Consider the following 12,500-nt stretch of genomic DNA (forward strand, 5'->3'; position numbering starts at 1 on the left):
GAAGTTAGGTCCTTGAGGAACCCGGAAAGTATAAACATCTTTTTTTAGTTTTGAAGGATCTATCAGAAAAACGAGTAGTGTCAAGAAGAACATTTGGGTGTAACAACATCTTGTCACCTTAGTTGCAGAGAATACAAATACACAAAAGACGGAATAAACCTTGTTTGAATTCCGAGCGCTTCAAAAACAAATTGGCATAAGGAAGCAAAAAAGAACTTCTGGAAACCAGAGGAACAGCATTTTGTTTGTCTATCATCAGAGCGCATCAAGAAACCCTAAGCAAGAGTAGTGGTTCAAAACAGAAAACTTGTGCAAAGTAAGTTAAAAAACTTCTTTTGTGTTCATGTAGCTCATCCATCATTTCAACCTATATAACTCATCCACGGATCAAAACAAAGTACCACATAACATATGTATGAGTCATCAAAGGTCAATTGTACATCATTTTTTTTCCTTTTAATGTACAAGTCCTAGAGAAAAATTTCTTAAAGAAAAGTTGTTCCATTAGTGAAAACTAACACAAATATACTTTAAAAAACATCAATTTTGCTTACATATCATATGTATGAGTCATCACAGGTCAGTTGTACATCATTTTGTTCCTCTTAATGTACAAGTCCTAGAGAAAAATTTCTTAAGGAAAAGTTTTCCCATTAGTGAAAACTAACACAAATATACTTTAAAAAACATCAATTTTGCTCACATAACGTATGTATGAGTCTTCACAGGTCAATTGTACATCATTTTTTTCCTCTTAATGTACAAGTCCTAGTCAAAAATTTCTTAAGGAAAAGTTGTTCCTTTAGTGAAAACTAACACAAATATACTTTAAAAAACATCACTTTTGCTCATATAACATATGTATGAGTCATCAAAGGTCAATTGTTCATCTTTTTTTCCTCTTAATGTACAAGTCCTAGAGAAAAATTTCTTAAGAAAAAGTTGTTCCATTAGTGAAAACTAACACAAATATACTTTAAAAAACATCAATTTTGCTCATATAACACATGTATGAGTCATCAAAGGTCAATTGTACATCATTTTTTCCCTCTTAATGTACAAGTCCTAGAGAAAAATTTCTCAAGGAAAAGTTGTCCCATTAGTGAAAACTAACACAAACATACTTTAAAAAACATCAATTTTGCTCATATAACATATGTATGAGTCATCAAAGGTCAATTGTACATCATTTTTTTCCTCTTATTTGTACAAGTCTTAGAGAAAAATTTCTAAAGAAAAAGTTGTTCCATTAGTGAAAACTAACACAAATATATTTTAAAAAACATCAATTTTGCTCATATAACATATGTATGAGTCATCAAAGGTCAATTGTACATCATTTTTTTCCTCTTATTTGTACAAGTCTTAGAGAAAAATTTCTAAAGAAAAAGTTGTTCCATTAGTGAAAACTAACACAAATATATTTTAAAAAACATCAATTTTGCTCACATAACATATGTATGAGTCTTCACAGGTCAATTGTACATCATTTTTTTCCTCTTAATGTACAAGTCTTAGAGAAAAATTTCTTAAGTAAAAGTTGTTCCATTAGTGAAAACTAACACAAGTATACTTTAAAAAACATCAATTTTGCTCATATAGCAAATGCATGAGTCATCAAAGATCAATTGTACTTCATTTTTTCCCTCTTAATGTACAAGTCCTATAGAAAAGTTTCTCAAGGAAAAGTTATCCCATTAGTGAAAACTAACACAAATATACTTTAAAAAACATCAATTTTGCTCACATAACATATGTATGAGTCATCAAAGGTCAATTGTACATCATTTTTTTCCTCTTAATGTACAAGTCTTAGAGAAAAATTTCTTAAGAAAAAGTTGTTCCATTAGTAAAGACTAACACAAAACTACTTTAAAAAACATCAATTTTGCTCATATAACATATGTATGAGTCATCAAAGGTCAATTGTACATCATTTTTTTCCTCTTAATGTACAAGTCTTAGAGAAAAATTTCTTAAGAAAAAGTTGTTCCATTAGTAAAGACTAACACAAAACTACTTTAAAAAACATCAATATTGCTCATATAACATATGTATGAGTCATCAAAGGTCAATTGTACATCATTTTTTCACTCTTAATGTACAAGTCCTAGAGAAAAATTTCTTAAGGAAAAATTGTTCCCCTAGTGAAAACTAACACAAATATACTTTAAAAAACATCAATTTTGCTCACATAACATATGTATGAGTCATCAAAGGTCAATTGTACATCATTTTTTTCCTCTTAATGTACAAGTCCTTGAGAAAAATTTCTCAAGGAAAAGTTGTTCCATTAGTGAAAACTAACACAAATATACTTTAAAAAACATCAATTTTGCTCATATAGCAAATGTATGAGTCATCAAAGGTCAATTGTACATCATTTTTTCCCTCTTAATGTACAAGTCCTAGAGGAAAAATTCTTGAGGAAAAGTTGTCCCATTAGTGAAAACTAACACAAATATACTTTAAAAAACATCAATTTTGCTCATATAACATATGTATGAGTCATCAAAGGTCAATTGTACATCATTTTTTTCCTCTTAATGTACAAGTCTTAGAGAAAAATTTCTAAAGAAAAAGTTGTCCCATTAGTGAAAACTAACACAAATATACTTTAAAAAACATCAATTTTGCTCATATAACATATGTATGAGTCATCAAAGGTCAATTGTACATCATTTTATTCTTCTTAATATACAAGTCCTAGAGAAAAATTTCTTAGGGAAAAGTTGTTCCATTAGTGAAAACTAACACAAATATACTTTAAAAAACATCAATTTTGCTCATATAACATATGTATGAGTCATCAAAGGTCAATTGTACATCATTTTTTCCTCTTAATATACAAGTCCTAGAGAAAAATTTCTCAAGGAAAAGTTGTTCCATTAGTGAAAACTAACACAAATATACTTTAAAAACATCAATTTTGCTCATATAACACATGTATGAGTCATCAAAGGTGAATTGTACATCATTTTTTCCCTCTTAATGTACAAGTGCTAGAGAAAAATTTCTCAAGGAAAAATTGTCTCATTACTGAAAACTAACACAAATATACTTTAAAAAACATCAATTTTGCTCATATAACATGTGTATGAGTCATCAAAGGTCAATTGTACATCATTTTTTTCCTCCTAATAAACAAGTCCTAGAGAAAAATTTCTCAAGGAAAAGTTGTTCCATTAGTGAAAACTAACACAAATATACTTTAAAAACATCAATTTTGCTCATATAACACATTTATGAGTCATCAAAGGTGAATTGTACATCATTTTTTCCCTCTCAATGTACAAGTGCTAGAGAAAAATTTCTCAAGGAAAAATTGTCCCATTAGTGAAAACTAACACAAATATACTTTAAAAAACATCAATTTTGCTCATATAACATGTGTATGAGTCATCAAAGGTCAATTGTACATCATTTTTTCCCTCTTAATGTACAAGTCTTAGAGAAAAATTTCTTAAGAAAAAGTTGTTCCATTAGTGAAAACTAACACAAATATACTTTAAAAAACATCAATTTTGCTCATATAACATATGTATGAGTCATCAAAGGTCAATTGTACATCATTTTTTCCCTCTTAATGTACAAGTCTTAGAGAAAAATTTCTTAAGAAAAAGTTGTTCCATTAGTGAAAACTGACACAAATATACTTTAAAAAACATCAATTTTGCTCACATAACATATGTACGAGTCATCAAAGGTCAATTGTACATCATTTTTTCCCTCTTAATGTACAAATCCTAGAGAAAAATTTCTTTAGGAAAAGTTGTTCCATTAGTGAAAACTAACACAAAAATATACTCTAAAAAACATCAATTTTGCTCATATAACATATGTATGAGTCATCACAGTTCAATTGTACATCATTTTTTTCCCTCTTAATGTACAAGTACTAGAGAAAAATTTCTCAAGGAAAAGTTGTTCCATTAGTGAAAACTAACACAAATATACTTTAAAAAACATCAATTTTGCTCATATAACACATGTATGAGTCATCAAAGGTGAATTGTACATCATTTCTTCCCTCTTAATGTACAAGTGCTAGAGAAAAATTTCTCAAGGAAAAATTGTCCCATTAGTGAAAACTAACACAAATATACTTTAAAAAACATCAATTTTGCTCATATAACATGTGTATGAGTCATCAAAGGTCAATTGTACATCATTTTTTTCCTCTTAATGTACAAGTCTTAGAGAAAAATTTCTTAAGAAAAAGTTGTTCCATTAGTGAAAACTAACACAAATATACTTTAAAAAACATCAATTTTGCTCATATAACATATGTATGAGTCATCAAAGGTCAATTGTACATCATTTTTTTCCTCTTAATATACAAGTCCTAGAGAAAAATTTCTTAAGGAAAAGTTGTTCCATTAGTGAAAACTGACACAAATATACTTTAAAAAACATCAATTTTGCTCACATAACATATGTACGAGTCATCAAAGGTCAGTTGTACATCATTTTTTTCCTCTTAATGTACAAGTCCTAGAGAAAAATTTCTTAAGGAAAAGTTGTTCCATTAGTGAAAACTAACACAAAAATATACTCTAAAAAACATCAATTTTGCTCACATAACATATGTATGAGTCATCACAGTTCAATTGTACATCATTTTTTTCCCTCTTAATGTACAAGTACTAGAGAAAAACTTCTTAAGGAAAAGTTGTTCCATTAGTGAAAACTAACACAAATATACTTTAAAAAACATCAATTTTGCTCACATAACATATGTATGAGTCATCACAGTTCAATTGTACATCATTTTTTTCCTCTTAATGTACAAGTCCTAGAGAAAAATTTCTTAAAGAAAAGTTGTTCCATTAGTGAAAACTAACACAAATAGACTTAAAAAAACATCAATTTTGCTCACATAACATATGTATGAGTAATCAAAAGTCAATTGTACATCATTTTTTCCTCTTAATGTACAAGTCCTAGAGAAAAATTTCTTAAGGAAAAGTTGTTCCATTAGTAAAAATTAACACAAATACATTTTAAAAAACATCACTTTTGCACACATAACATATGTATGAGTAATCAAAAGTCAATTGTACATCATTTTTTCCTCTTAATGTACAAGTCCTAGAGAAAAATTTCTTAAGGAAAAGTTGTTCCATTAGTAAAAACTAACACAAATACACTTTAAAAAACATCACTTTTGCTCGTATAACATATGTATGAGTCACCAAAGATCAATTTTACATCTTTTTTCCTTCTTAAATTACAAATCTCAGAGAAAAATTTCTAAATTAAAAGTTATCACAATAGGGAAGCAAAATTACTTTAAAAGATATGTTGTCTTTACAAATTGTATATGAGTAATCAAAAGTCAACTGAACATTTTCATTGCGTGTACGAGAAATACAAAACAGAATATTTATTGGAATTTTCCTTAGGTAAAAAATTATGCAGTTTTGAAAATTAGGTTGAAAAATTAACTCGCCAAGAAAATTCTCCAAAACCACTTTTGTTCAATTTTCTCTCACTTCACATCTGTGAAAAAAAAAATGAAATCAAAACTTTCCTACTTGAGATATATAAAGCAAATATTGAAAAAAACCTGTCATTCAATCAGAATTCCTGAACCATAGCAAAGATTTCTCGCTTAAACTTATTTAGGCTAAATGTCATTGGCAGACTTATTTAGGCTAAATGTCAATGTATTTAGGCTAAATGCTGGCTGATAGTCATTCTACTTGATTAAAATAACGGTCCCAAAAAGCACTATTGGCACTAATATAGTCTTATTTATTTATCGTTGGCCGTTTACAAACATTAATTGCAACCAAAGTTTCCGACTAAATTCCGTTTGTACTCTAAAACATAATTAAATTGTCCAGGAATATTTAAAACGTGTCAATGAGTCATCAGAGATTTTAAGCCCAAAAAAATTGTCTTGAGGGTAATTTATTTTTATAAATCAACAAAGGGTTTTAACAGAAATTTTCAAAGTTCAGTAAAACCGCTATGCGCTTTTCTAGAGACTTTCACTTATATTAAAACAAAACTAAATTTCTTCCTAGAGGCTGTACATTTGTGAAATTTATATGAAAACAAAACACATACCAAAGAGTTCTTCTATTTAAATTTAAAAATCAAAGAAAATTTGAGATAAAAATTTTGAACATTAGCAAAAGTTTCTCATCAATAAATAACTACTCATGATTTTTTGTTGAGGTTGTTCTTCAAAACCATCCTTAAGCAGTCAATAAACGTTTCCAGCAGTCCGTAGAAGCAAACTAGTTCTTATTAGATGTCATAAACTAAGACAGAGTTTCTTTAACTTTGTTTTTGAATGAAAAACTAAATTAAAAACGTTCAGACAATTTTCTTGAAGAAGCATTTATTTTGCTGATTCGTTTGGCAGCACCGAAAAAGAAATTCAACAACAAGAATTTTGTCAAAATTACAGTATGAACTATGAACGTTATGTACTACATATGTATCGGTAGTAACAATAATTTTCAACCAATTTATAGAACCGAAAGAAATTTAGTTAGATAATAGTTGCGTATTTCGTAATCAACGGAAAATTTCAGCATCTGTTTTACATTATATCATTTTGAGTGCGAGGATCTGCAAGGTTAAATTTTTGTTAAACTGACAAAATAAAATGAGCAGAAACAGAATGTTGACTGGTATGACAAAGATCAGCGTGGTAAAATATGCTATGCGTTACCAAAAAAAAGCAGTTTTTTCCCATGCTATAAAAAGCGGCGACTAAAAATCACAAAACTACAAACCAGAAACCCTTTCTCCTTCAGGAAACTATACAGCTCTTTTACAATCTATTCGAAATTTATGATAAACTTACCAGATGACGCAAAACTGAAAAAAATTTGTTTTCTTTGAAAATAAATTGAGACAACTATATGGATTTCGACGCTTTCTTAATGTGTTCGGTTTTCGTCATTTTAAGCTAAAATTTGTGATCCTTTCTTTGCAAGGTCCGATAATAAATTAGTGTCTTGTGAGACAATGAAAAACTTGATTTGCTCTTCAGTGTCAACTTTTGGTTGACTGTTGAATTAATTGTGTTCGTCAACCACAAAAATGTTCTCAGTTGACTTGTGAGAAAATTCGAACACCGAGGTCACGATCATCAATTTTGAAAATTCAGTTTTTTTGCACTTCAAAAGCATTAAAAAGCAATCCAAATTACCAACGATTTGATTCTGTCACACTTTATTGATAACATATTTGTCTGTAAGTAAAAGATTTGTGTGACAGTTTTTAAAGCAACTCAAAAAATATCAAGGAGAAAAAGTCCGAACTTTAAGCAACTATACAGCCAACTTATATTCAAATTCAAAAATCAAGTATATTAAAACAAATTGCCAAAACTGTCATGAAAAAACATTAGTTCCTTATCTTGATTTAGCGTAAGTCCACACAAAAAGAAAAATCAATTCAACACAGAAAAAATAAAAAATACATTTTAGAGAGACAAGAGTACTATAAAAACAACCCTTGCTTTGAAAACATTCATTTTAAAGCTTTCATCAACTACAGATCAGTTGTTCTTTTTCTTTCCCAATGTTTGTGATTTTTAAAAACTTAACAACAAAAAATCTTAGGGAAGTAAAGTTAATCTTATAAAATACTTGAATCTAGTTGTTGCAAGTGGTTGCAATATAGTGAGTTTCCGACTTTTTTAATCATAAACTAAAACAAACCACCCAATTTCGGAAAACAAAATGGAGGACTATCATGTTTTTGTGGTTCAGTCTCCGATTATTTCATCAGTATGAGCTCAGTATTTTGAAAATAAATGTTTGCCATACAAAACTGCATTCCTATCTAATATTTGTCAGAATTTGGGATCACCTGCAAAAAACTATAGTAAAAAAGTTTTCAAATGCTAAAGTTTCCTCTTCGTTGAAGAGGTTTACGCGTAACCAACATTTTTGATACATGTAAATATTTGATGGAAAAATTAGAAAACAAACGAAAACTATAAAAGCAAGTTATTTAGTTAGATAAATCAATTTAAAGCATTCAACAACTGCAAACCAGTCGCTCTGATTGGAGTCAAGCAGATTGTCTTCCAAGCTAATTTTTTGCAGGCACAATATTTCAAACAAATAAGAAGTGTAAGTTTCTATTTTTCTCACTAAAACCAAATTTTTTTTACAGCAGTTTAAAGATAGAAATATACAAAGCAAAACGTCTAAATATATTCGCTTTTCCTTAAATTACTGGTTCTTTTCTAAAAAAACTGGCCCATTTTGGAATTTTTTAAATCAATTGTACACTTATTGTTTCCATGATTAATTGTGTTAGAGTGAATTTCAATCAAGTTATTCCTTGTGAGCTCACAAAATTTAAAAACCACAAAAGCTTATACAAGGTCAAGGTCAACGATTTCATAGATAGTATTTCTTAGGAATTTTAAGTGAATAGGTTAAGTGATTAAATTCCTTGTGTGGCTTAAAATACAATATATGATCCGTGGATGAGTCTTTTTAGAAGTTTTTTTCAAAGTGTTAATCAGTAATCAAAATAATAATATAACTTTTTCTGTTTTAGATGAAGACCTTCAACTGTGACGAGTGCTCGAAGAAGTACAACAAGAAGCAGAAGCTATTACAGCATATGGAGAAGGAGCATAACACAAAATATGAAAAAACAGCAAGCTATGAATGTGGAATTTGCGGTAGCAAATTCACAGCGAGCAGAAATGTAATCCGTCATTTGAAAACAGTTCATGGATGTCAGACGTACACAAAGTGCGAGCATTGTACACAAATTTATGGCGACACTTCATCGTGTGCTAGACATGAGGATGATGCTCATGATACTCACACAGAAGTTTCAGAGAAAGTTAAAAGCAAGATTGAGCAACAAAAGGCTAAACATGCGATCGAAAAATTTTTCCAGTCGTTCAGATTACAAGCAGACAACCAAAGCGATGTCTTTAATTTTGTTACGGAGCATATGGAAGACCTGAAATTGTTCGTGAGAAACAAAATAGCAGCGCGGGGACCTTTGAAAATTCAGCTCTCTGTTTTTGTACAGATGTTGAAACCTACAGATAACACCAAAGTAGGCTGTCATGCAAACACAAAGTCGAAAGTTCTAACAACAGAACTATCAGATGATGAAATTTTTGAAATGGTTGACCAAATGAACAATTCAATCCAAATTTTTTCAACCGGTGGAAGTGGATCCGTTGTTCAGAAAATTGATCACTTGGATATCAACATCAACAAATTTAAGCCTATCAGAGGAAGCAGCTACATTGCTACACCATCCGCTTTAGTTGGAAACCATTTTCTACTGAATATACGAAACAATGATAACAAATGTTTTGCATACTCAGTGCTTCCAGAGAAGGAGCATAAACAACGGCAAAACAAATACATGCCAAGTTTGCACAAACTCAATTTGGATAATATTGAGTTCCTCATGCCTTTGACGGATGTTCCAAAGTTTTAGAAACAAAACAATATTGGAATTAATGTTTTTGGTTTCGAGAAAAACAAAATATTACCACTTTATTTGTCTAAAATAAAAACACAAAAAATTATTCCTTTGCTTTTGCTGACCGATGGGTTTACTAGTCATTACTGCTTGATAACGAACTTTCACGCTTTCATGGCCCGCCAATTCAGTGGTAAGGAACACCACCGATACAAGTTTTGCGAACGTTGCCTTCACGGATTTCGAGACAACATATCACTGGAAAAACATTTGGATTGATGTGGAGAGCATAAAGCTGTTCATATTACTATGCCAACGGAAGACTCAAAAATCGAATTTACAAACTGGCATAAAACGTTTTCAGTTCCCTTCGTGATTTATGCCGACACAGAGGCTGTCAGTCTCAAGCATGACACCTGCCGCCAAAATCCTGAGAATAGCTACACCTTGAACAAAGAAACTCAGAAACCTTGCGCAATAGGTTTTTGTGCTGTTGATAAAAATGGTGGAAGTGTTTATAACAGTTTTGAAGGTGAGAAATGCATCACAGAGTTTTTTCAGTGGCTCAGAGAGCACGCCAAATCTATTTCTGAGAGAAAACAGAAGCATAGACGTCTCATAATATCTGATGAAGAACGAATGAGAATGATTGATCAGGGTACAAGATGTGTTATTTGTCAGAGGAGTTTAAACGATGAAAAAGTAATCCATCATGATCACTTTACTGGTGAAATATACGGAGTTGCACACAACAGCTGCAATCTGAAACTTCGTACGCAGACCTTTACACCAATTTTCTTCCACAACCTAAGCAAATACGATGCACATCATCTACTGAAATACATTGAAATTCGCTCGGAAGAAAAATTGACAGTAATACCTTGCAACAGTGAGACATACATCTCATTCTCGTTCTTAGTTCCTGTTGGTAAAACGAAAGATGGAAAGCTACTTTATGAAGAATTTCGTTTTCTGGACAGCTTTCGTTTTTTGTCTGGGAGTCTTGAAACGTTGGTTAAAACACTGGAAACAAAAGACTACATTCAATTATCTAAACACTTCCCAAAACATGTCGATATTTTGCAAAAGAAAGGAGTTTTCCCATATTCGTTTCTCGATAGCTTTAAGAAACTCTCTGAAAAGTCGTTGCCTCAATATGGTGATCAGTGGATAAATTCCCTGTCTGGTCAAATTGATGTTTCTGAGGAGGATGTTCAACATGCTAACAAAGTTTGGAATTTGCTTGGATGCAAGAATTTTGGTGATTATCTGATGTTGTATCTGAAAACTGATGTAATTCTTCTGGTTGACGTTTTTGAAAAATGCAGGAGACTATTTGATCAAGTATATGGATTAGACCCCTGTCATTACTATAGTGCACCTAATATTTCATGGGATGCAATGCTGAAAACAACTAAAGTGAAATTGGACTTGCTCTCTGATGTAGATATGCTGTTGTTTTGTGAGAGAGCCATCCGTGGAGGATTGAATGGAATTGGTGAAAAACGGTATATGAAAGCTAACAACAAATACTTGCATGACTTTGATCATAAAAAACCGAGTACGTATGGACTTTTTCTGGATGTCGTTAACTTATACGGTGGAACAATGATGAAAAAACTGCCAACCGGAGGATTTGAATGGTCAGACATCAGCTTGGACAAGATCATGCAAACATCTGACGAAAGTGATGTTGGGTACTTTGTAATGGTTGATCTGAATTATCCTAGCAACTTACACGACTGTCACAATGATTTCCCCCTGGCTGCTGAGAAGTTAAAAATCGATGCTGGGATGCTTTCTCAGTATCAAGTAGAATTGGGAAACAAGACCAGTCATATCCCAAAGCTTCTGGAAACGCTTCAGTCAAAGCAGAATTATGCATGTCATTATTCAGTTCTGAAATTTTTTTGTCAACAGGGGCTCCAAGTAACCAGACTACATAAGACTCTGAAGTTCAACCAGAGTGACTTTATGAAGTGCTATATTGAGCAGAATACAAAGTTGCGACAACAACCCGGTATCAGCACCTTTGAAAAGAACTTTTTCAAACTGTTGAACAATTCATGCTTCGGAAAAACGATGGAAAATTTGAGATGTCGTTACAAGATGATATTTGTTGAAAATGAGGAGAAAGCAAAATTTTATTGCAACAAGTACAATTTTGAGAAGTTCACTATATTTCGAGAGAACCTTGTTGGGATCACTCTCAGCCAGAAAGAGATCAGGTGGAATAAACCAACTTATCTGGGTGCTGCTATTTTGGATCTGTCAAAACTACACCTGTACAGGTTTCATTATAAAGAAATGGGGCCTTTGTTTGGCAAAAAAGCTCGAGTGATGTATCGTGACACTGATTCTCTCTTTTATGAAATTGAGACGGATGACATATACGAAGATCTTAAACAGCTGAAACACGTACTTGATTTGAGTGATTACCCCAAGGATCATCACTTGCATAGTGAATTGAACAAAAAAGTGCCACTTAAATTATCAGATGAGCTGAATGGTGACATTGTGATGGAAGCAGTTTTTCTAAAACCAAAAGCTTACTCTGTAAAAACTTTGCAGAAAGTCAAACAAAGTGCCAAGGGTGTGAGCAAACATGTTAAAAAGACACTTCATCATGATAAGTTCAAAGATGTGCTCAAATCAAAATCATTATTGAGAAAACTAGTAACGTCTATAACTAGTGACAAACACACACTCAATATAACAGATTCTAACGAAATTGCTTTGAGCGCATTTGACGATAAACGTTATTATTTGAGTGACCGTATAAGCTCATACGCGTATGGACACTACAAAATTGGTCACAAGCGGAAACAGCCCTTGGAAAAACCTCTAAAGTCCTATATAGAGATCAGTGAATGTGAAACCACCAGAGATTTAACTGAACAACTGGATAGTGAGAATGAAGAAACCTTTTCACCACCTGATCCTGGGTTCTGGAAAACTTCTCAAATTGAGTCCGATGAGGAAGAAATATTTGATTTTGATGCAGCTCCCAAGGAAAAGCCGTTCTCAAGATGTCCATATATTGATTTCTCAGCAGAGGAAGAGCCGCC

At 31.6% G+C, this 12,500-nt stretch overlaps 1 protein-coding gene across 1 annotated transcript; it reads left to right on the forward strand.

Annotated features, from left to right (window-relative positions):
- Positions 1–9,741: 9,741 nt before the first annotated feature.
- On the forward strand, positions 9,742–12,340 carry LOC142356068 (uncharacterized; the record flags this gene model as incomplete). Its single annotated transcript, XM_075408045.1, has 2 exons — positions 9,742–11,452; positions 11,621–12,340. Coding segments are annotated over exons 1-2 (2,431 nt in total), but the record flags the coding sequence as incomplete, so codon positions are not given.
- Between the last annotated feature and the right edge of the window lie 160 nt (positions 12,341–12,500).

The sequence above is a fragment of the Convolutriloba macropyga genome, unplaced genomic scaffold (assembly GCF_964194025.1).
Source record: "Convolutriloba macropyga unplaced genomic scaffold, txConMacr16.3 SCAFFOLD_4244, whole genome shotgun sequence".
NCBI lineage: Eukaryota > Metazoa > Xenacoelomorpha > Acoela > Convolutidae > Convolutriloba > Convolutriloba macropyga.